This window comes from Sander vitreus, chromosome 21 (genome assembly GCF_031162955.1).
Source record: "Sander vitreus isolate 19-12246 chromosome 21, sanVit1, whole genome shotgun sequence".
NCBI lineage: Eukaryota > Metazoa > Chordata > Actinopteri > Perciformes > Percidae > Sander > Sander vitreus.
The window spans coordinates 19,131,225-19,157,193 of NC_135875.1; the positions used below are offsets into that span (position 1 = coordinate 19,131,225).

The 25,969-nt window shown below is 40.0% G+C and overlaps 2 protein-coding genes across 2 annotated transcripts in view; one reads left to right on the forward strand and one right to left on the reverse strand.

Annotated features, from left to right (window-relative positions):
- Positions 1-13,439, reverse strand: part of frmpd2 (FERM and PDZ domain containing 2) — a 39,107-nt gene extending 25,668 nt beyond the window's left edge. Inside the window, exons 1-17 of the mRNA XM_078279978.1 lie at positions 13,319-13,439; positions 12,609-12,772; positions 11,653-11,718; positions 10,905-11,084; positions 10,669-10,744; positions 9,294-9,378; positions 8,837-8,993; positions 8,004-8,075; positions 7,419-7,593; positions 6,758-6,893; positions 6,522-6,660; positions 4,045-4,197; positions 3,759-3,944; positions 3,486-3,645; positions 2,902-3,091; positions 2,665-2,765; positions 472-552 (exon numbers count right to left, since the gene is read on the reverse strand). Coding sequence (XP_078136104.1) covers positions 472-552; positions 2,665-2,765; positions 2,902-3,091; positions 3,486-3,645; positions 3,759-3,944; positions 4,045-4,197; positions 6,522-6,660; positions 6,758-6,893; positions 7,419-7,593; positions 8,004-8,075; positions 8,837-8,993; positions 9,294-9,378; positions 10,669-10,744; positions 10,905-11,084; positions 11,653-11,718; positions 12,609-12,772; positions 13,319-13,439 — 2,242 coding nt within the window. The remainder of the gene's footprint in view (positions 1-471; positions 553-2,664; positions 2,766-2,901; positions 3,092-3,485; positions 3,646-3,758; positions 3,945-4,044; positions 4,198-6,521; positions 6,661-6,757; positions 6,894-7,418; positions 7,594-8,003; positions 8,076-8,836; positions 8,994-9,293; positions 9,379-10,668; positions 10,745-10,904; positions 11,085-11,652; positions 11,719-12,608; positions 12,773-13,318) is intronic.
- A 5,586-nt stretch (positions 13,440-19,025) lies between these two features.
- The window catches only part of mapk8b (mitogen-activated protein kinase 8b), a 38,294-nt gene continuing 31,350 nt past the window's right edge, over positions 19,026-25,969 (forward strand). Inside the window, 1 exon segment of the mRNA XM_078278586.1 lies at positions 19,026-19,290. The gene's annotated coding sequence lies outside the window, so the exon portion shown is untranslated.

Genomic DNA, 25,969 nt, shown 5'->3' on the forward strand with positions numbered 1-25,969 from the left:
ATTTAAACCAATACAGTAGCATAAATGTGCACTACAACATTAAAAGGATCACATTAGTAACAGCTATGTGTTATAAAGCATCCTAAGCATGCCTTAGTGGTAGACTAGTGCACGTCTATACAGTTAAATCAAAATCTTAACGATTCCTCTTGGTGTCTCTATGTAAATGCTGTGTATTAAAGCGACACCAAAGATTCTTTTGTACCTTAAAATAATGTTTCCAAAATCGTTTCAGTGGTTCATCAACTCGTAACAGGGTGAACGGCACTTCTGTATTCACTTTGCGGCCCTCTATCGGCTATAACCACACTATGCAAGTTTGCCAGATCGGGTAGCGGATCTGTAGTTTGCCAGATTGGGTAGCGGATCTGTAGTTCGAATGACAGCAGTAGTGAACAATTCTGCTTCCAAACTGTAGGGGACCGAAGAGGAAAAGTGCTTTGGTGTTGCTTTAAAGTGTGATTTGCTTACCAAGGCCAAGCTTTGGGTCTTTCTTTAAAGTAACACATATGACTTCTCTCTCTGATGATGACCCTAGTTTTCTTGGGGTTTCTGGAAGAAACAAAGTAAATAACAGATCAACAATTAAAAATGTAACTTCATCGTGAAATGATGCGTTCATCAATCATCCATCATTCATGTGGTATAGCAGTGGCATTTCCAAAGTGCATCATCTCACAACTACTGCAAGAATTGAATTATTCATGAAACAAAATCACATATGTGAAGAAATTTGATGGCCACAAAATGTTCAGCAGTTGGCAACTGGATTGCTGTGTTCATAAGACAGACATGACACCTGTCATGAACATGAAGGCTTCTTTATGAATGTTTATGACTGCTGTCATTAAGTGTCATTCGGTACATTTTGACACTTTAAATGCAAAATTGAAATTGTTTACGATGTCTGTGTTATGACAACTTGTCATTAAGCAAGACAACATAAACCTGTTAAGTAATATGTCGTAGTGGGCCCAATTATCAAACTTAGAGAAACTAATAAGCTTTATGTGTTAACATCACATCAAACTGTCATTAGTGGTTGGTTTTGACATTGGCTGTGATGAGACAGACCAACCCGCTCTCACGCCAGTTCGTAAATAGTCACATTATTTTTATTTATTGATTCGTGTACAGGTCACGATTTTCTCATTTATTTCGTGTACAGGTCACGATTTTCAAACGTTACCATTTTACGAACTGCCACGACACTGGGCTGCTCTGGGGGACGCAACAACGGGGAAATTAAACGCCACAACGGGGAAATTAAACGTCACACGCCGGCGACAACAACAGAACAGACCGCCACACGGGGACGCGATATCCGGGTGCAGGGACACGATCCACGATTCCACTGGGAAAGGAACCGTAACACGCAGGACACGCCGACAACAACGGGACGGTTGTGGTTAGGAAGAGAATAATGCGGAAAGGAACTGCAACACGCCGGACGCAATCCCTGGTCTCCAGGGTGAATGTCCTGTATTGTTTGACCCATCCACCACCCCGACCAACCTCCGTACGCGGATTTTCTGCTTTACATACTACTCCCTACCGTTGTCGTGTTGTGATCACGAAATATGCTTTCCATTTAAATACATTACATTAAAATTCGTAATCACCACACGTAAAAAACGACATAATCGTGTCCTGTTCACGAATCAATAGATTCAATTACGTAAACATTTCACAAACTGGGCTGGACAGACCAACAGAGGCCAGTTTGACGACAGGGAATACAGTACCGAGGTGGTTTTCTTGCTGGGTTTGGCTCCATGCACCCCTGAGGCTGAGTTAGCTAATAGGAAAGCTAAAAGGCTACCCGAGCTGACTAGCTAACGGCAGCTAATTACAGTTAGAAGCAGTTAGCGGTTACTTGAGCGACAAGTAAAGCTATCTGTTCATCACTCTGTAAATCACCCCGGTACTGTATTCCCTGTTATCAATCTGGCGTTATAACATTTAATATAACTCGCATATACTGGACAATTAGCATAATTAGCAATGGTTAGCATAATCGCCTACACGGACTACATGGAATAGGTCAAGGAAAATATTCATGACACCATTACTGCATGAAAGCATTTGACTGTGTAATTAAACTTTATGAAATTTTTATGACAAGTCCATATGGTTTTAATTTACTTGAGATCAAGGAAAATATTCATGAAACAATTATAATGGTCATGACAGCCAATGTAAAATGCAACCACTTATGATAATGTAATGTTAACACATTAAGCTAAATAGTTTCTGTAAGTTTAATAATTGGGCCTGCTATGACATATTTATAAGTAATAACATAATGATGTCTTGGTTAATGTCAAGTTGTCATAACACAGACGTCACAAACAATGTCAACTTTGCATTAAAAGTGTCATAATATATATACTGAATGACACTTAATGACATTCAGTCATAAAGATTCCTTCATGTTCAGGACAGGTGTCATGACATAGTTATGACAGTTTCATGTCAGTCTTATGAACACCCCTTCAAATAAAGTGTTACCGGGAACTCTTCTCTAAATTTTAAACCAAAGTCCAGTTCCCCTCATTCCTCAGCTCTTTAGGCAATTGAAGGAGTTGCAGAGAATTTGTTAATGATGTTGCTTCTTTATAGACTATCAGGTAGAAAAAAAAAAGAGTATTATACTTAACATACCTCTGGCTGCTGGGGAGCCAGAGGGTGCTTCAGAAACGCTCTTCTGTGAGCTGGCTGGGGAACGCATACCAGTGCTGCTGCGCTGACTGATGGAGCAGGTACTGCAGAAGAAACACAGAAAACCAATATAATAATAGTGATAGAGTGATTACACAATGCTGTCCTCTGCTGCTGCAGTAGTTTGGAACAAGCAGAAGAAGAACTGAAATTAGCATGAGCTGCTAGATGACTAAGTACCTCTGCTCATTGAGGCGCTGCTGTTTAATGCGGGCCTCGATCCTGGCCGTGACGTCATCATACAGCTTATTCAGGGACTCATCCCGAGGCGTGTTCAGACCGCTGTCATCCTGTGGCGTCTCTGAACAGGAGGACTTTAGCCGGCTGCTCTGAGCGCGACACACTGCCACATAATGCATACTGTTCTCCTCTGGAGGTAAACGCAAAAAAATATGGAGCAGTCCACAAGACTGGGTTTCAGTTATATCATTTTAATATCTTCTGAGTTCCCCAGAAAAAGGCAACAATACTTAACGAGTTCTACTAATCAAAAAGCTCTCTTTGGCAATTGCCATCAATCAAACTTTATTTCTATAGCACATTTCATACAAATCAATGTAACACAATGTGCTTCGTACAAAAGCGACAAAAACTTAGTGCAGTTATACAGAGTAAAATATATTACTCTGTAAAAAACATATAGAACGCATGCACGCAAACACACACCAACCGAAGCATAACATAGTACAACAACAAAGTTATTCATAGACTTTAGTAAAAAGCAGGGTTTTTAGCCTGCTTTTAAAAATGGTGCAGTAACTGACCTGAGACCAGGTTGTGGCTGAGCTGGCGAGAGTTCATCTCATTGTTAAACTTGTGTTGGGCTGAACAGAGGTTGCACAGATATTTGGCTATCTTCGAGCTCTCTGTGATGAAGGTGTACTTCTTCTTGCTGCCCCGGCTTTCTAATACAAATTTACACCTCTGCAGGAACATGAAGGAAAAATTTTTAGGACAAACAAATGTCCCTACCAACCACATTTTTATTGAAATTTCAAATGGTAAGATACATTAAAAATCATCATCATTGGGCTCACATTAGAGGAGATCGTTGTTGTCTCCCTCCAGTAGAAAGTCTGACTGGTGGATCGGCAGCCATCTTTAACCTCGTAGACCATGGCTCCTTTGGCACAAACCCCGAGGAGGATCTCTCCTTCTAAAGGCTTTTTCTCACGTATCACACGGTGGAACAACACGCCGTATTCAGGCAACTGCTGACACACCTGAAGGGACAAATATAGAGTGGTAACTGTGCTTCATATGATACTAATGGCAGCACCACTCAATTGGAATTTTCATTATCAAATTTGGCTATTTTGCTACCTTGAGGAACTCAAGCTCTGATTCGTCGGTGAGCATCTGAGCGTTTTTGGCGTGAAGCCGTAGCAGTTCCCCCTGAATGTGAGGCAAGGCACGTTTCTCCATCACGCTCTTGGAGACATACTGGTCAGGGCGGTAGTAGTTCCTACCGTACACCTAAACACAACAGATTTAAACCATTTATTTAGAGAAACTTATGCACTAGAAACGTAATTATGATCATTGGTTTTTCAGTAATTATAATATTACAGTAGCCTGGAAATCCAGACCTAAATCCGAAAGATTAAGGGTCTGGCAATGAGTAATGAAAATGGCCCAACTCGAGGGGCGGCACCAAGCATGCATTTGAAAATTTCACTGCACGCAATTGGATAACACTACGACCAATCACAACAACCTCATTCGCTTAGCTACCAGCGCAGCTAACTGGTAGATTAAACTGTTGCCGTATCCGGTCGGCAAAACAGCAAAAACATCCTTCTTCATCCTCCAAGTACGCTAAAGTTAGCCATGGCGTTCCTCAAGGCTCAGTGCTTGGACCAATTCTTTTTTCCTTGTATATGCTTCCTCTAGGCAATATTATTAGGAAACACTCAATTAACTTTCACTGTTATGCGGATGACACCCAATTATACTTATCAATCAAGCCAGACGAAACCAGTCAGTTAGCTAAACTTCAAGTATGCATTAGAGATATCAAATCATGGATGACCTACAATTTCCTGATGTTAAACTCAAACAAAACTTAGAAGTTATTGTGCTGGGTCCTAACATCCTCCAAACATCATTATCCCAAGATATAATTACTCTAGATGGCATTGCCATGGCCTCCAGCACTACTGTCAGAAATCTAGGAGTTATTTTTGATCAGGATATATCCTTTGACACCCACTTAAAACAAACCTCTAGAACAGCCTTTTTTCACCTTCGTAACATTGCCAAAATTAGGAACATCCTGTCTCAAAACGATGCTGAAAAACTAGTCCATGCATTTGTTACTTCCAGGCTGGACTATTGTAATTCCCTATTATCAGGATGCTCAAATAAAACTCAAAAGGACTCTCCAGCTGATCCAGAATGCTGCAGCGCGTGTTCTGACAAGAACTAAGAAAAAAGATCATATTTCTCCTATATTAGCTTCTCTGCATTGGCTTCCTGTAAAATCCAGGATTGAATTTAAAATCCTTCTCCTGACCTACAAAGCTCTAAATGGTCAAGCACCATCATATCTTGAAAAGCTCATAGTACCTTATTGTCCCACTAGAGCACTGTGCTCCCAGAATGCAGAGTTACTTGTGGTTCCTAGAGTCTCTAAAAGTAGAATGGGAGCCAGAGCATTTAGCTATCAGGCTCCTCTCCTGTGGAACCAGCTCCCAGTCTGGGTTCGGGAGGCAGACACCGTCACCACCTTTAAGAATAAACTTAAAACTCTCCTCTTCGATAAAGCTTATAGTTAGGGAGTGAAGAGTTGCAGCGTTCGCCTAGACCGGCGGGGGTGGGTGTGTTGCCACAGTCATGGCGCACCCCCACCCTATCTCTGCTTCTCCCTATAGAAAGCTTACATATACTTAGGGAGTAATGAGTCGCAGCATTAGCCTAGACCGGCGGGGGAAGGTGTGTAGCCACAATCACGGAACACAGCCTCCCTATCTCCCCTTCTCTGCAGCTCTTAGTTATGCGGTTATAGTTCTAGACTACTGGGGTACCTCCTTGGACACACTGAGCTTCTCTCTCCTCTTTCTTTCCATCTGTGTGTATTCGTGTCACAGAAATGCTTGTTACTAACATAGCTCCGGGGAGCTTATTCCCCGGAGTCCTTATGTTCTTTTTCCGCCCAGCATCATCATCATCTTGGATCATGATGGCACCTACATCATGGTGGCAGCTGTCGCCGTGGTCCTGCCCTACGCCCTGCTGTGCCCTATTACACCCTGCTACGCACTGCAATGCCCGGCTTCGACTTGCTATGTCCGGCCAACGCCCTGCCACGCCCTGTTATGCCCTGCTGTGCTCTACGACACCATGAACTATTATAACTATTACAATATCTTTATTGTGACTATTATTGCCATTGTTCATCATTCCCCCAACTGGCACCGCCAGACACCGCCTACCAAGAGCCTGGGTCTGTCCGAGGTTTCTTCCTAAAAGGGAGTTTTTCCTTGCCACTGTCGCACTTACGCATTCATGCATGCTCTTGGGGGAATCACTGGAATTGTTGGGTCCTTGTAAATTATAGAGTGTGGTCTAGACCTACTCTATCTGTAAAGTGTCCTGAGATAATTCCTGTTATGATTTGACACTATAAATAAAATTGAATTGAATTGAATTGAGTTCAAATATGAACAATCTTTGCGCAGCATCACTTACTGCACCTTTGAATTGGCCGTGGATGCTGATTTTGACACAATTGTTATAACAAGTCATGTTTAACGGTTCCTTTGAATTGACATGTTTTGTTCAAATTTGTGGTGCACAACCTCAGGCATGCAGTCTCCACACTCGGCCTGCAGAGCCAGAGCTCCCAGGTACAGCATCGTCTCCTCATGGCAGGACAGCCTGTCCTCCAAAAGGTCTCTCCTGAGCTGGAGGTAATACTGGTGGCGGGTCTGTTTGTTCCTGATAGAGAAGACCGCAAACATTCAGAGGATGTGACTTCATGAGGCACCTTTTGTAACATGTGTTTTATAATACCACGAGAAAGAGAAATACTTACAAAAGAAGAGATATGTCATTGACAAAGAATTTGATCCTGAAGAAAAGGACAAAGGTGGTTGTAGGCACTTTCTTCCAGCTATCTGGAGCAACTTTGGAAATCTTGGCATCATTGTCCACAAAGAAAAACTCATTATCTGACCAGAGAAAAGAATAAAGACAAATTGTGAGTTGACATAAATAAAGTATGCCTTCTAATCTACCTACACCAGGGTTCTTCAACGTTTTTTAAACCAAGGACCCCTTAACTGAAGAGAGATGGAGCGGGACCTCCTACTACTAATATTGTGAAAAATTAAGTTGCATATTAAACTGGTCCTACAATAATGTGTAGGGAGGCCTAATACTAAGGTATTAAAATAATAATTGTCAGCATGATTTTATAAATCATCTTTTAATGTTAAACTTACATGTGGCCCAGTGAATCCTTAGGATGAACTGGATCTGTGGATAGATATCTTATTGACGACCTTACCTATAGGCCAGTAAGCCTATCATCAATGGGGATTTATATTTGCTAATAATATGTTGGATTCATGTTAATACATTTTAACTTTTGAAAAAACTTTCAAATATTACTTATTATTCTTCTTCTTCTTCTTCTTCTTATTATTATTATTATTATTATTATTATTATTATTATTATTTTAAAACCTCTTTACCGTCAATATAAGCAAGGCCAAAGTAGAAATGTTCCACCAGGTTGGAGTGAGCCACAATCATGTCAAAGACGTCCCCTCCTCTGGATTTCACCTCACACTTGACCAGGATGCTCTGACCGTTTGGCATCACCACACTCAGCTCTCTCTGAGTGGTTGGAGATTTCCCTTTTTTTGACTATACAAGAGGGACAGAATTAAATCAAAATAAACAATCAGATGCTAAATGTGTTCATGGTGAGAAATGATCCATGCATGGTTGCAGAGTAATGCTTTCCCCATATATATATATATATATATATATATATATGGGAAACTGAAAATGTGTATAATACACTGCCAAGTGTTTTTGTGCAAGCACGAGTGTAAGCACACATACAGTATGTATATGCTGCTATATATATATATATATATATTATACAAAAGGATACTTTGAAATGGTTGTTAACAAACAGGGGTTCAGGGGTTTCAAGATGGAGATATTAGCATCATTATCCTTAGATAGGGGGTACGCTACAGTGGGTCCTTTCAAACCACTGTCAATGTCTCCAAACTCTCATGATTTAATTTCTGTTTGTAAGAACTCACCACGATGGATCCAGGCAGCTCCAAGACAACCACCGGCTCGTCTAACTTTCTAATAAACTCAGGACCCATGTCCTGCAACAGACAACAAATAAAAAAACAAGATTTTGATAAAACGTGTGATAAGATATTATGTTATCGTTATATTATTACACTGTAAAAACTTTTCACCTTAAATTCACAGTAATATACTGGCAGCAGCTTCACCAGTAAACTACAGGTTTTTTTTTACAGTAAGCATACTGTTTTTAAATGTTAAGGTATTTTACTGTAAATAGACATATAGTTTCTTACTGTATTATTTGAATTTGCAGTAATATACTGGCAGCAGTGTAATTCCCAACTTTTACTTTAATTTCCCAAGATGCATTGGTATTAACAGCAAATACCTGTAATATAATATTATAATAATAATAATAATAATAATAATAATAAACATTCACAGATAGTGCTGTAATTTTATTTGGTTACACTTTACATGAAGGTATCTACATAAGAGTGACATGACACTGTCATGAACGTGTCATGAACATTATGAACAAGTCATTAACGACATAACGCTTCTTTTAGTAAATGTCATTCGGTTTTCTCATGACAAGTTATGGTTAGAGTTAGGGTTAGGGTTAGGGTTCATATGTCATGACTGTGTCATGTGTTCATGACAGTGTCATGTCACTCTTATGTAGATACCTTCATGTAAAGTGTTACCTATTATTTTTTTCTTCCCAGAATGAATTGTCATTCACAGTATGATCCTGTAAGATACTGTGACATTTTAGCTGTAAATTTACATCAAAGGTTTACAGTCATTAGGGAACATGGATAATCTGGCCCACCTTCACTTTCTTGTCATTCAGACTCACCGTGGACTCGAACTGTGCGAGGGATCTTGAGTTGGCATTTCGATTGCCATCCATGTATGGACTGCAGGGGCTGCGGTTCAGCTGCTGCCAGCTGTCGTAATTCTCCCTTTGTCGACCTCTCGAGGGAATCCTGGGAAAAATGAGTTTTCCATTCTCAGTCTGATGGGAGTCGAGATCTGTCACTCATGACACGATGGCTCAAACATCACACATTTCATTTCATTCTCCTCTGGGGGTTTTGTATTCCCAGCACTGTCTTTTTACTTTTTCCGTCATTGTTTTATCATTAAAGCACATATCAAACTTTACTTGAATTTAGTTTATTTTGAAGTAAAGATATGTTTATACTGTGTTTTCTTACTGTAAAATGGTTTTATGTATGATGAACAAAAAAAGAAAAGTCTGTAATAAGGTGTGTAATGCTTCCTACCCTGTGGGCCCGCATGGATACGATGCTCCGGAGAATGTTTGTGAAATCTTCTTCAGCGCACATGTTGAGTTACTAAAAGAGCTTCCTGAAAAACAAATTGGTATACAATATTATAGCTTTCGCATTTGGCACGGTAAATATCTAAAAATGTCTTTCTGTGTTTTTTGCTGAGAGTTAGATAAGAGAAGATTGATACCATCCTTATGTATGTATGCTAAATATGAAGCTACAAACAGCTATTTTGTTGTAAACCACGCTAAGCTAACCAGTCGGACTGGAAGTAGGGGGGAAATGGCTAGCCTGGCTCTATCCAAATGTACAGAAATAAAATGGCTAGTAGCTAATAAATACAGTGTGTAAAAAATTGGCAAGCTTAAGATGCGCTGGTAGATGGTAGGCTAGCTGTTTCCCCCTGCTTCCAGTCTTTATGCAAAGCTAACTGGCTGCTGACAGAAATGAGGGTGGTATATGAAGTTGCAGCCAGCAGACAGTTAGCTTAGCTTAACACAAAGTCAAAATAGCTAGCCTTGGCCTGTCCATAAGTTAAAAAATCAACCTACCAGCACCTCTAATGCTCATTAATTACAACATTATATATATATTAATATATAATAATATATTTCTGTATGGAAAGATGAAAGTGTAAAAAAATGACACATTGTTGTTTCATGGGGGAATAGGCTATATGTGCCGGTGACAAATTTCCTGGCTGGGAGCAGTGTCTTTTATGGCACTGTTTCCTGTAAATCTCACTAATTTACACCTTTGGGTTTTTGTATTGATTTAAAAAATGAGATTAAACGTGACCCATGTTAATTTTTTCACCTATTGACAGAGCCAAGCTAGGTGTTTCCACCTGTCGGCGGTAGCTTCATATTTAGCATACAGACATGATTATCAGTCTTCTCATCTACCTCTTGGCAGAGAAAGCCAATAAGCCTATTAACAAAAAGGTCAAACTATTGCTTTAAAGTAGGACTGGTTTTGTTAACTATTGTCAACGTATATATCTTTATATACAATGTATATATCTTTATATACAATGTATATATCGTAAAAACCAGTGGCCGAACTGTGTTATGGCAATATCTACATCGTTTAGATGACGCTTTACGTTGTGATCGCACGTTATGTTCATTTTCCACTAAGGAAAAAGTGTTTAAGTCACACAGGAGTATACACAAATAGAGTTTTCCATTTGGTTATTTAATATAGATTATTTACTTATTGAATTACCAGAAAAAATACTATATCGTGATATTGAACACAGTACACGTAATTTACAGAGCAGATATGTATGCTGTAGCAGACAGAAAAATAATGCAATTTAATTTCAGTTAGACTTTAAATCTGTCAGTAGGGATCAGTTCCTTACTGTGCAATCTGTCCCTGATCATTTGACTGCGGTCCGTTAGCCGGGATCCATTTTCAGCCATGGACACATGATCAACCTGCAAAGATATCACTGTCCAGCTCAAGGAAACAAGCAGAGAGTTTGTGCTATCAGTAAACTTAACAAAAGAGTAAAATAAAAACTACTCAAAACCAAACATAACTTCACCTAACCCACTAAAAACCGAACCAACACCATCCACTCATCCAGCCACTCACTGAGTTTCTGTAGACATCTTCTACCAGCTGCCTGACGAGCCGTTCAGCAGGAGGCAGCATGGAGGCCTTGTGGTGAAGCTCACAGGTCTCTAGCACCGTCAGGAGGTCAGTCCGTCGGACCACCATGTCCTCGCACATGCTCAGCAGCAAACCCTCCAGTTCTGTACTCAGCTGGACCGGCTGGGAGCAAACAAGTGACAGCAAAATGAATCATGTGCAAGTAGATAGAGAGAGAGAGAGAGAGAGAGAGAGAGAGAGAGAGAGATAGTTAGATAGATACTTTAATGATCCCCAAGGGGAAATTCAAGGTCCCAGTAGCTTACAGACATCATACACAACATACACATACATCATAAACAGGATGATAACATAACAAATAACAAAAGAAAAACAAATCCACATGAATAATATGGACAATAAAAGAAAAGATACTAAATAAGAAATCCACATGAATGTACTAAGGGATGTATAAGCATGAGACGCTTCCAGTGACAGGGCAGGTAAGGTGCTCTATGGTAAGGTGCTCTATGAGAGTGTGTATCATGGCGGTAGTGCAAATAAGTCCAATAGTGCAAGGAATGTAGACATATTAATATAAAAACAGTTAGCCAGTGGACAGTCAGTACATAACTAACTAGTACTAATATATATATATATATATATATATATATATATATATATATATATATATATATATATACTGTATAAGAATGAGTTTGAGCAAAAGATAGACGAGGGAAGAAAGTACCTGGTTTTGAGGTAGGTGATAATCAACACACCAATAAAGAGTCATCCCCAGTGAGTACACAAGCATCTGAGGAGAGCAGGACAAGGTCATGATTCATTGCTGCTCATATATAAACGGAACTATAAGGGGGTTAAAAGGCTACTTTATGCAATTAACTGATGTGATTAAAGGGTTAAGGACTCCTATCCAAACAATGCACTATGCAAAAACCAACAATGTCTCCTAAAACATTGCGTTCATACAACTGAACTGCATTCTCAATTCCGTTTCGAGGGGAAATATATCTTCTCACGTATTACATGCCCACGTACCAGCCACAGGCGCACTTTGTGAAATGGTCACAGTTTTGAACACTTCAAGGGCATAACTTTTGGTTTAACATTGGGGGGGGGTTTGAGATCTCCACTCTTGAGCAAAAATGAAATTTTGAGCACATCAAACACTTAATTTTCTGCATTCTGGTGAATTTTTCTGCAACAATTTGTGCCTTTTCCTTAATGGTGCAAATGTCTTAATTTATGTAAGACATTTCTAAAACTGTGGGCTAATTAAAAATAGCAGGTTTTATGGATCTGACTTCTCCATATTAATGATGGTCTGGTTCTCAACATTTTTAACTTGCGTCCTCTTAAGATAAAGCAATTTCTCCATAAATCAATAAACCCTTATATTATGACCCTTTCATAGGTTTAATAATGTGTGTTTTTCCCTATCAGATAGTTTAATTTGAGTATTTTTTTTAGAAGCCTGCAATGACTAAACTACCCAGTAGTTCACAACTAAATAGCAGTAACACATAAAGAAAAGACAGCAAAGTAAGCAAGTTTTTCAATCCTTTCTTATCCTATTAAACATCTTATGACCCCAAAGATGTATCTTGCGACCCGTTTTAGGGGTCCCAACTCCCAGGATTAGAACCACTTGATATTTTGTACCAGATGTCTGAGTTTTCCAACCTTTTCGGCTGCAGTCCTGGTGGAGGCAGCGTGCCCCTGCTGGATCTTCGGAGCTGTGAAGGAGGCCACGTCTTCATATTGGGCGCAGCTCTTGAAGGCCAGACTCCCATTGGCTGACAGTAGCACCGAGCCTGGACTCAGCACACTGCACATGTTGCCTGAACCTAGACAGAGGGCAGAACACAAACTGCAACATTAACCAACTCAAAGGGGTTCCCTTGCTTTCTCTTGCGCTATTTGGTTGAGCAAGTTGTTTCAATCTTTTATCAGAATACAGCATAGAAAATCTGCTTAGAAATATAGGAAATATTGAATAGGATTGAACAACACAATATTATTCTGCTAAATAAAACATCCCATTAAATATTATTTTCACTTGTTTTCATTTTAAACAAATGGTATATCTGAATACAATACACATTTATAAGCTCAGTCTGGTCTGGTCATGGTATCAGAATTTTGGATAGTCATCATGGAAATCATGTGTCAAGGGCAGAACAGGCAGCCAAACGACAGTACTCTGATCCAATGGAAATCACAATTGTCACATTGACAGCGCTCTAGCCAAATGGATTGGAGGGGGGGGCAATCATATTTTTTTTTGGGGGGGGGGGGAGGTGCCACCCCGTGCCTCCCTTCTAGCCCCGCCCCTGGCCCTGTGCACGGAAAAAGGAGGAATTGGGAGGAAATGGGAACTAATAAGTGGTTACTTCTTTTGGAAATATCCAGTAAGGCCTCAGTGGTGGCTAGCAGCAGACACCAGACCTCATCTTCATCCAGTGGCGAACCCCGGGCCTCCAACACTTCTGCCAGGGTCACAAATGTACCCATCCTGCTGGAAAACATTGCATTTCTTTCAATTAAAAATACATGTTAATGGGAATAACACAACATAGTACATTACAGGAGGAGTTGTGGCAAGTGTCATGTCTTAACAAGCAGGCTGAATGTCCTCATGGAGGGCTGGAATGCCACTATTCATCCGACACGGTGAACGTTTAAAGGTCACTGGTCGGAGTTTGAGACCGACAAGATTAGGGTTCAGTGGAATTAGATCTAATCGGAAACAATTCCAACACTTTTGTATCTTGCTTTCATACATTTCCCATCAAAATAAAGCAATCTCTACTTATTACATCTAGCTTTACATAAAAAGGAACTAGCAAACACGCAGAATGGAGAGTTTCAACAGCTTCAACACAGGTTCCTTTTTGTTTTACCAGATTAATGACTATAAGATTCCAGGAAGCGGCAGTTTTTGTTTTTTAAGGATTAATACAAAGAAAAGACAATATGTTTGAAATGATGTGTCTTTTTGTAGTTTGTTCAATCAAATTCTTTTTTTTAATTCCATGTACTGCTCTGTCGAGTCTGTAGGATCGTTTTATGGCACAACACAGAAAGAAGAGCAAACGGATTTACATTGCCTAAGAAGCATAAGTATTAGCATGGTTCAGTAACCACAGGAAGTTGAGTTTTCCATAATTAACATCTGGATGTTGCCTCCAGGAAGCGTCTAGAAAATAATCATCTTATTCCTTCTCATATTCGAGAATAAGGGAAACGGAAGAATGTTTTTGGCATTTATTGTTTCCATGTTGAGAACTTAACTTCTTTATATCTTACTTTAGTTTATTTGACTGAATGTACTACTTCAAATGCTGGCATTTCTGCTGTTTAGACACTTTATAGTACATGCATGTATCCATCTCACTCTGTGACCATTCTGACACACAAACAGAATTAAAACACTGACAGGCACAAGCATGTCTGGTGACATCATGGGAAAAGTAACCCAGCTCTGTTAATCAGGTTATGTGTACTTCATTCAACCAAAACAACCTGGGGTGAAATAATCAGTAAAGGCCATGTTCACAGCAGACATATTGACTTGTCATAGCAGGAAAAGCACGGTTTACTAGTAGGGCTGCACGATTATGGCCAAAATGATAATCCTGATTATTTTGATAAATATTGAGATCACAATTATTAACCAGGATTATTTATTGATTTTAGGGACAAAATATTTTGTTTGCCCCTTCACATTTAAATAAACAGAGCACTGCTTTTAATTCCATGTTGTGCTACATTCCTGCATTAAAATAAGTAGGGCTGGACTATATATAAATTTGTTTGTTGGCTAGGTATTCAGTTTTTCATTTTGTGATTCGGATATTCTTTCTTTTTGCTTGTTGCTCTCACTAGCAATATTAGCTGCTCTGTTTTAACAATGTTAAACTGAAAAAAAAATGTGTATGCAGGCTGAAATTCACAATGTTGTTCTGTCAGGATTAATCTGCTAGCTAAACATCTGCTAGCCGCTAGGCTAATTTTATGGTAGCCGACCGTGGCAAACGCGCTACAATGGGCTAAAACGCTTCCATTAGGAGAAACATGGACTCTGGTGGGAGAAACATGCTGCAAATACAGAAACGACCCAAAATAAAAAACAAACAAAAAAAACCCACATAAAAACGTCACATATCCAGTCAACACAGCAGAAGTTTCCTAAGCCATCCGAATTTACAACATGACATGGCAGAGATTACATAAGGACTTGATTTTCCTTCTCGTCTTCGTAAAACAGAAAATAAAATGTATAAACAGTATCACTCAGGAATATGAAAGTGTATTTGTTCCACACCGGAGGGTTAGTGGTGTGGCATGACTTTTTCACTAGCTGGGTTTGACAACCTTATTTGTAGGTTCATAAAATGTACAGAGTTCATGAATATGTCAAATATTACTAGTGACATTCCTGTAATCTTACATCTGCTGACGCCACTAATCGTTAATCAGTGTGGATGCACAAATTCTTGTGTTATAGTTATGTTTTTTGTTTTTGGTGTGGACGTCCCTTTACATTAGGAACATTAGGCCTATATGGTCAGCCGATGGAGAGGGTGTCTGAATTTAAGTAGGCCTAACTGGGTCTATGGCTAGATAGCAAATATACATGAAAAGTACATATCAAACACTTCGAAACAAAATGCAAAAAAGTCATACTGTAAATCTATTATAAACTGTGGCCGGAGGCAGGCAAACAGGCATTAATTGACACTTATAGGGCAATGTCAATAATAGATTATGGTTGTATACTATAACTATACTACTATAACTTACTATGTAAGACGTCACTGCAAAAAGTGGATTGACTACAGTATAGCATTACATTTATATATAGGAGCTATTGAGTCAACCTCCATTAATACAGTAGGCTAGAAGCAGGAGATGCCGCTGGAGTTAAGAACAGAGAAACTCACACAACATACTGTTTTTTTTTTGTTTTTTTACTTGGCCTCCTTTTTGTATATGATTTGTATTTGTTTTTCTGCATTAGTGACATCACCCATTGATTAGAAGCCTCGAGTTTGGCAATTTACATTGCCATCTTGGTTGTTTTGAAACCGGACGTGAAGATTTTTGGACGGGTTGGAGGGTGGAGCTGGTGAGTATGACGTGGCCAAGCCAGTGTCGTGTATGGTTGCTATTGTGCTACGCTAAGCTAAATGCTAAAGAGGAAAAGTTGCTGATTCTGAAGCGAGTCATCTGGCAGAGTTTTACCGGCAGGTTAATGTGGACCTCCGGGTACTGGCACCATTCATTTGCATGTACAGAAAATTGGCAAACTTTCCCTGAAGTTGCAGCTAATGCTAGCGCCAGCTAGCTAGCCTTGGCTGACAAGATGCTACCGAACACTGAAGAAGACATTTTTAGGTGGCCAAAATGTTCCAATTAACTTTAATGAAGTGAAAACACACAGTGAGAGGATCTAAGTTTTTAAAGAAATACAGAAAACACCCCAAAAAAAGTATGTGTTTGCCCTGGTCGGCCACCGTATAATGTATACAGTATAAATATACACTGAAACACTGCAGCGCTATGCCGTCAATCTTAGCCGAGAACAGAGAAATGTCTGGCTGAGTCAAGTCATAAACAAGCAGTCTGATGTTGTCTGTGTGATTTCAGGTGATTTAACAGCGAAGAGCCTCCCTTAATGCCACTGCTGGCGCGGCACTGGCTGGCTGAGTCCTTCCCGAGTCACACGTTTTAAACATCAATATGGCAGTCGATCATAGTCATTTAATTGTGGGAAGCCAAAATCGCGATCATGATTAATATTTGATTCATTGTGCAGCACTGTTCTCTTTAAGTGTCCCAGCAAGTCAAGGCAGTGTGACGCTAAGGCAGCATGCCGCTACCAGGACCATAAAACTGAAGCAGCTGAATGGAATCCAGCCATTTTATTATGTACACCTGTGCTATTGCTACTGTGACATGCCAAAATATCTTCTGTGAAAAATGTCTTCTGTGAAAAAATTACCATTATTTGAATAGGCCTAGTCAAATTGGTGGGCATAACAAATACAAGTACCAAAAACTTTTTCAAAATGTGTAAGTCTTATTGACCAGGCAGGTATAAGTGTTACTTTGTGTTGTTTGTTACCTTGATTTATCCAGAGAAATCTGACTTAGCACACAGGCTCTTTCCTTCTTGCGTAAATGGTTTGCTGCTTTGCACAGGAGCACGCTTAGTCTCATCCAGTTTCATTTTATTTTCTATATCCCAGATGGAAACTGTGTTGTTACAGCAGCAGCATACATAAAGGACCCTGTGAGTCTGCAAACACCAATTTCTAAACCTACAGGTGGTTTGATGAGTTATGCATTATGCAGCCTACCTTACTTTATCCGGTATCTGAAAAGATTCTGCTTAGGTTTCTTCAGACATCCGCCACTCTGAACCTAATCCTTCTTCCTCCTATGCATCCTCTGCTGCCATTCCACCCACATAGTGTCAACTCCTCATCACAGATCAATCGTCTCCAAACAAAAGACACATCAGCTCCGTAACGTGATTTGCTCTAACTAATGATGTGGTGTTTCTGCTTTTTGCGTCATTTTTGAACTATTTTTAGACTAGGGGACATAAGAACATAATTGGATTTGCAGGGCAAGCTAACGGCAGATGGGGCAGCAAAGGACCAATCCATTGTGTTAATCTGAGGTTTCAACCACAACGGACACAATAATTGTCCCACTTTCCATTAGTACCTTACAAAGATTAAGTTGATTGGCAAATATACATGGCTTTGTGAATAACCAGATACCATGGCTTTTATATCCTCCCACCTGTGCCTCCCAGTGCTTGAAAAGCATTTGAAATGTTCATCAAAGTTATGTGATGTAACAAGTAAAATATTAGGTCTGAGGTGAGAAAAACTATGTCAAAAGTGGTCTAAGAGTATACATTCTTATGAATTGCCATACAACAGTAACAAGGGCCTCTGACGGGTGATGGTCCTGCTTTTTTGCTTTTTGGTGTACAAACGACGCGCCAATTATTTGCAGTTAAGAGTGTTTTTTATCTACATACTTGTACACATAGGATATGCTGACCCACCACTTCATCCCAATACACATCTTCAAGAGAGGGCTTGATCAGGTTGCCAGATTTACACCTGTCCTTTACAGCCCAAGGAATAATGAACACACTGACCTGTGGATGACATGGTAATGCCTGCATGTGCCTCTGGCATAAGCTTTCAGAAGGTTCAGAGTTGACGCCTATGATAATGGTTAAACACACTAGCTCCCATATGCATATCTGGGTGCTGAATTCTCAAAATCTGGTACAGAAAGTCATCAGTACAGCGCTTACAAGATTTAGCCTATGTATGAGGTTTTGGGCAAGACACCATACTCCATACTACAAGTCTTGCTTTCTTTAATAATGCGTTGCATTTGATAAGCGTTTCAAATGTTTGTTTTTTTCAATATAAAATCTTAATCTAAACAGTAGCTGTCAGATAAATGTATAGGTCTATCATAAAATACAAATAAATAGCATACAGGTACATCCTAGTTGTAATTAGGCTAGTAGAGTAGGCCTACTTAAGTGCATAAAGTAGCCTACATAAAGTTGTAAATAAAAACCTTAACCTTAACCTTAATTTGCAGTTTATAAACTGGAAACTGAGTGTATGTAATCTACCAAATACAATTAGGCACTCAAATTTTGAACTCAAATGTTAATAAAAATAAGTTGCAGGCTACATAAGCCAACCTCGTACTTAAAACTAAAACTAATGTAAACCATGATCTGGTAATGTTATCTGTAACAGCAAACAGAATAAGTAAACCTGCTATCACATGTGCAAGCTTGTTAATAACATACTTTGTATATATGTATTTTGGAATATATTATGTATAAAAATGTTTAACATTCACTCATAAATATGTGTGAAATAGCACTATCTTCCCGTTGTATGGTTTTATTATACATCCATGGTTCTATCGGGTTGTATGCGGTGTTATTTTAAAACGTTGCAAAACCGTCGCTTCCGCTTTCCCGGAGCGGCTGCCGGAAACGCGCAGGCGGTCTTGAACGTCCCCCTGGTCCTCATTGTGCAGCCGAGGAAACATCGCAAGGTTTCGACGACGTTGGTATGAAATGGCAGAAACTGCTTGTGTCACGGAAGCACACAGATTAGGTTACGTAGAAGCTACACATGTATTTTGCAAAGACCCTGGCCTGCTAGTGTGAGGGAAACGGGAGCGTATCCGGAGGACAAAGGAATTAAAGAGCTGTTTTATTCCACAAAAAAAAGCGTCCGGGTTGTGTCTCCAGCAGACAGCAAACGGCGACTGCGGGTCGACACTTGTAATTAACCGGAGAGGGGTGAGCTCGACATATGTATTTTTTCCTTCCTATGAGACATGTTTGACGTGTTATTGTCAATAGTTGGGGGGTGGGGGGGAAAGATAAATTTGGCTCACACACACGTTATTGTAAGTAGGTGTTTCTACGATATACATGGTGACCACCACAGCAGGCAGGACAGGTCTGGCCTAACTGGTAAAAGGCAACCAGACTGAGTGGCAACACTGGGAAGCACACAGTGTAACGTTAACCTATCCATGTCAGTGCTGTGCTACACAGTTACACACACGTTAGCTCAGCTTACACTGTAAACTGTGAACCGGGTGGTGTTGCAAGCCATGGTGGAACTAGTGAAAGGTTCAACTAAAACGCTGTGACCTCCAGTCTGTGGTCACCTAAAAACGAATACATCCTCCATGTAAACAGAAATCACCTATCGACGCCTTTGAATACACTCTGGTTTAGCTAATATCAGTTTGCTGATATTTACTGCTCTATGATATATCATGTTTCTGTTAGCTTGGAAGGTGGGCAAACAAAAATTCCTGCACTGTAAACTGAGCATAGGTGGGTTTACACTGGCTATAATACCGTAGCAGCATCTCTGTGAATTCGATAACAACACTGAATATATCAATATTTGGCTATAGCCTATGCAAGGCTGCAGTCTGTCTGAATATGTTTTTTTTTTAATTATTATTATGGGATGTGTTAATAGTCTCACTGACCTGCAAATTGAAAAGTGAATGTGAATATTCTTCAGTGGCAATTGCATAGTGTTGCAGTTGTGACAGCAATCAAATAGTGAACATGTTATCAGCATCTATCTTAACAATAAAGTACACTAACTTATCAAGCCAGGGGATCAAATGTGTGAGTTTTGTAATCCCGTATATTATCAGTGATATAAATAATTTGGTCTGGGTTATTAGAATTGTCTGATCACAGGTATGTTAGGCTGAGATTGTCACAGGTTGCAGCTTGTGCGTGTCTGGTGTGTATGCATCTTGGTTATCCTCTCTAACATGTTCCTGTAGTCACATTTGGGTGGTGTAGAAGCTCCCAGACTGCACTGCACATTGCTAGCAACGTTTTTTTCTTCTTCTAAACAACCAGCCAAGAGAACAGCAGTGGTCAGCCAAAAGCAGCAAGAAATCTGATTCCTGCACCTAAAAGCAAAAGGTATCCCGCAGAGATGAGATTATGAGACCAGCCCACATTCATATCTTGAGGTCCTATTGGTTGTTACTGAGAGATTTTGGGCCTATCGACTAATGAACATTCGATCGTTTTTTCTCTCCATTTTTCTCAATGGTTGAACCACAGTGCTGACACGGATATCTTTGTTCCTCCGTGCTAAAATTGAATGTACTGTCTGACTCCTTGTATCCAAACTCCATTTACAGGTCAGCTTATATTACACACCGTTGTATACCATACTTTGCCTTGGTAGGTGTAGTCTATATTCTATATAAGGACAGGCCACCCTGTGGCATGTGCTGGCTGTTCCTCTGTAACCTGGTGGCCAGGACCATAGACTGTAAATAAAACAACAGCATGCCACAGTTCCAACAGTCATGGGTGAGTGCAAAGACCGTTTCCTTGAGAAAGAATCTGTCTTTCCTTTGGGCTCATGTTCAAATTCTCTTCTGCAAGTTGTGATTTTTTTCATTAGTTGTGTTTCTATCCTTGTGCAAATACTCTATGTAGGGCTGAGCGATATGGAGAAAATCAAATATCACAATATTTTTGACCAAATACGGCAAATAATAGAACAGTTACAACAGTCTGGTAAGTTCAGAAAATGACACAACTTTACTGTAACGCAGCCTTTAAAACCAGGAAAAGAACACTTAAGCCATATTACGATATCCAAAATCTAAGACAATATCTAGTCTCATATCACAATGTCGATATAATATCGATATATTGCCCAGCTCTAACTGTATGTTTTGTGCTTACACCTAAATGTAGCCATTTAAATTTAGATTTGCAATTGATCATGTAGGATATGGGGGGGGATACTGTTTGTTATGGGGGTGTTTCTATTAGAGCCTTATGCTGCCTTCAGACCAGAAAAAAGCAATCTGTAGATTTTCCGCAGGGTTGTGCGGTGGTGGTAGTGTCACGGAAACGGCCCATTTGTGTGAAGTCCTGTTGTGTTCTTTAACCCCCCCCAAATGTAGCACAAGTAGACTTTATATTGCTGTTTTCCGTCAGATCGTTTCTAGAGCTCAATGTTTCCGACCGCACTTGAAGGCATCTTCATTTCACGGAGGAAGAGAGAAAGAAAAGAGACGAGCGAGACAGATGGACTGTGCGTTGTTTGGCAAACAGTCAGCTGTTCCTCAAACTCCTGGGCAGTTCGGTGCTTGTGTTTTAAAACTTTCTCGTGGCAGCGATAGAGGCAGCGATGTTTCCTGTACGGGATTCTCACACCGCCTCAAAACGGACTGACAAGTCTGATCGCCGGTTACATGATTGGCCACCGCAAAGTGAGCGTTGCGTTTAGAGCCTGACCGTTAAAGGATTTTTAAGGCCGATATCGATACAAATATTTGGTGATTTAAAAATCCGATATTCCAATATGTATTTAAAAAAAAGAAATCCAGAAACGCGTAACAAAACATAAACAGATTTCGTTTATAAACGTTTATAAACGTTAGTTATTTGTAGTTATTTGTGAGTCCTCACTAACATAATATGATGCAGTTTACAAATAAACTTGTTTGTTTTATCGTCACAACAGAACAGAGGAACATCAAAATATATTCAAGTTCTGATACATAAAATGTATAAAAATACAAACTTATGATATGAAACTTTAAGTCCTTTGAACAAAAACACAATAACAACAAAAATCATAGTGTTGCCAACAGGGACGCTGTAGATCGCCCTCTGGTGGACAAACTATGCAACGCCAACACTCATAACATGGTTGAAGGGGGTTTCGTCTGTTTTTATTTTATTTTTCAAATAATCATTTATCGGCCTTTATAAATGCCTATACCGATAGTTTGGAAAATGCCTAATATCGGCCGATAATATTGGCCCGCCGATATATCGGTCTGGCTCTAGTCGCGTTTCTCCAAAAGTTGAGTCGGTCTCAACTTTTCGTCGCAGGCCTGCTGCGTTTTATTCCGTCTCTCCTCGGAGTTCAAACCAAGTGCAAAAAGGTCCTCGGATGCTCCGCAATAATCAGAGGCATCGTACAAACCATGTGGTTATATGCTGTAATATTCAATACATTTGATCCACTCAATCAGGGCTAGACAACATATAAACGACAGAAAACGGATCACCATAGAATTAAGGCTGTCAAAATAACGCGTTCATTTCGATGAATTAATCTGAGAAAAAATAACGCGCTAAAAAAAAATAACGCAGATTAATCCATTCCATATTGACGTTTGACCTGGAGCCGTTCTAGCCACCATTGGACTGTAAAAATGAAGGAGGGAGACAAGAATGTTCTGCCTGGGTTATTAATTGGAACATTTACTTGTAAAAATCTTCTTCCTGCCAACCCTGGCTACCGAAATCTGGTGCCACTGATATGTCTGCACTTCTCTCTGCTGCTCTGAAACAGACGATACAGGCAACACAAACACCGCTGCACGTGACGCTAGTTAACACTGTACTCGACAGCAGCTAACGTTAGCCTACCGCTAGCTAGTAGCTGGATTAAACACGGTTAAAATGCTGACTAACGCTAAACGGTGTAAAGTTTGACTGTGTTTTACTGTAGAGGATTCAACACCGGGATGTAACAATCTGCAGCTGCCGTCGGAGAAACAACACAGCCGGTGCGTTCAATGAAACTGGTAAACTACAGCGCCATGGTGCATTTGAAGTTATTGTAAATGTCCTTTACCATCTGCTGGTTGTTTTTGTTGTTCAACAGCAATTTACTAGTGAAATAAGTTATTGTTATACATTATTATTAAATAATTTCATTTTGACCATATGGCCTTAACAATAAACAAGCCGTTCTTTAATGTCACCGACTGTTGTTTAGTACCCTTTTTTTTTCTCGGTTCAGGCACCGTTAATTATGTATGCGATTAATTTCGAGTATGTAATTAATTAGATTACATTTTTTAATCGATTGACAGCCCTACATAGAATATTTCCTTGATACGAAAATTTGAAATGTAGCCATACCAATGTTATATTGCTTGACAACATACTAACAACCAATTAGAGCTGTGCAATATATCAATATTATATTGATTTCGTGATATGAGACTAGATATCGTCTTAGATTTTGGATATTGTAATATGACATAATTGTTGTCTCTTTTCCTGGTTTTAAAGGCTGCATTACAGTAAAGTGATTCATTTTCTGAACTTACCAGACTGTTGTAACTGTTCTATTATTTGCCTTTACCCACTTAGTCATTATATCCACATTTCTGATGATTATTTATCCAAAATCTCATTGAGTAAATATTTTGTGAAAGCACCAATAGACAACCCTACAATATCGTTGCGGTATCGATATTGAGGTATTTGGTAAAAAAAAAATCGTGATATTTGATTTTCTCCACATCGCCCAGCCCTACAACCAATCCCATCACGGAAACAAAGCTATACTATTCATTATTTCTGTTCCTTTTGCAGCCAGATACCACTGGCAAAATAAGATGAGATTTTTTGCCGCTGCCTAGAAGAGTCTAAAGATTTGATGATGTTTGGCATCGGACTGAATAATATGGAAATGCAGGGGTGTGAGAACATTAGATAGATCAAGGTTATTATAACAATAGTAATCATGCAAATACATTCTTGCAGCTTCGCCTGATGCCTGTTCTACCGTTGGGAAGTAAACAGACAGACAGATGGAGGGGGTTTTTTGGGTCTCAATTGTGCCTAAAAAGATCCATTGTTGCATTTAGCCCCTTACTGGAGTGCAGGCGACATGTGAAGGAGGTTGGAATGACATTGAATCTCTATCAGGTGATAATCAAACAGCAGCAGGCGGCGTGGGACACAATTTCATCCGTTTACAGCTACGTCAGTCTCGGCTAAGATGCTTCGGAACCTTTTCTCGTTTGGATTCAGCCACGACAAGCGGTGTAAAATATGTTTTCATTAGGATTATTTGTGATGCTGTTGTTGGTACCTGTGTTTCTGTGTCGCACAGAGCCGTCACATCAGGCCAGCTAATGCTGCATGTGCCGTTTTTGTGTGCCAAAATCAGTCAATCATTTTATTCTAAATAGTGTTTCCCTCGCGTTAGAGACACCTTCCTCGGTTGGGGTTAGGGCTTACAGTATGTATGGTTTTGTTTAGGTGTAGCAGAGATACCTGTTGCCTGTACTACGAGTCAAGATCAACATGCCCTGGATTTATTTCAGTTACCCGGCTTCACCTAACCTAACAACCGCGGTCCCGCGTAAGCTGTGTCACGACGCTGGTTAACAACTAGTTCAATCAACCCGGGGTTTCCCAATCCAGCGACGCGCGCGTTCACATAACAGAGGCGGTGTTTTCACAGCACGACCAATCGCAAACATCTGCCAGAGCCGCATATTTTACATAAGAAGAGCAAACTATAATTCTACATAAATACGAAGAACACAGACACGGTTTTACAGGCAAAACGCAATACTGTCGCTGCTTCCTACAACAGGAAGGAAAGCTGGCAAAATATTAGCCGACGCTGTAAATGTGTAAATTACAAGGCTTATTAATATCACTTCCTCATCAGTCAGGCACAAAATCTGACCAGAATTACACTTGTGCTTTCCATAAACTCTCGTTGCTTTAGCCTATTATTTCAGTTGCAACCCTGGCAGTGGTAAGCGAACGTGAGAGAAGACAAAAAAATGTGAAAACATAATTCAAACCGATGTGCGCATTGGCAACGCACGGCTCAAGAAGCCGACAAATAGCCTATACGTAATGCCCTCCGCTGAAAATCTATATCTTTCATAAAAATACCCATCGGGGAATGTTAACGGGGTTGTCGGTCTCTAAATGTTTAAGCTTTAATGAGCGCATCTCTCTCTCTCTCTCTCTCTCTCTCTCTCTCTCCCCGCCCCCCCCACCCACCGAGCTCCACCGGATCTTCTAAGAACGGTGACGCCGTTATCAATCGAGTATTGATTGGTCAGTAGGCCGTGCTTTTACACCGGTTGATCTCTAATCTCCAACATAACCTGCTCCCGACCAGGTTAGGTGTTCAGCATAAGTTACCATGGCGATTTAACCCGGTAACAAGCGATCCACCGTCGTGATACACAAAACCCTGGGTTGAACCTGAAGTTACCTCGTCAACGCCAAATTTTGCTTCGTAGTACAGGCCTCTGGTTGGGGTTAGGGTCGGTCAGTTTGGCTTCGCTTGAAGCATCTCAGAAGAGGACTGGTTGGGCTGGGGTGTGTTTGTGTGAATTTGTTTAGTAAGCTTAGTGTCACTAATACATGTATTTGTGTTCCTGTATCTGTAAGAGTTGGAGTGTTTGCTTGGGTAAATGTGTTTCTCGAAACATTTCTCAGTATTTCTCTTGCTGTAAGATATATTAACGGAGTTCAGGCTCTTTTGTGAACCCTTTTATTCATCCCTGCAGACTGTTGACAAGCGTCTCCAGCGGTAGACAAAAGATGACGTGGACGAAAATGGCGCATACGTAAGAGCCAAGGTCTGAAAAAAAACGTACACCGAAGAATAGGAAGATGAGTGTTGCGGAGAGGA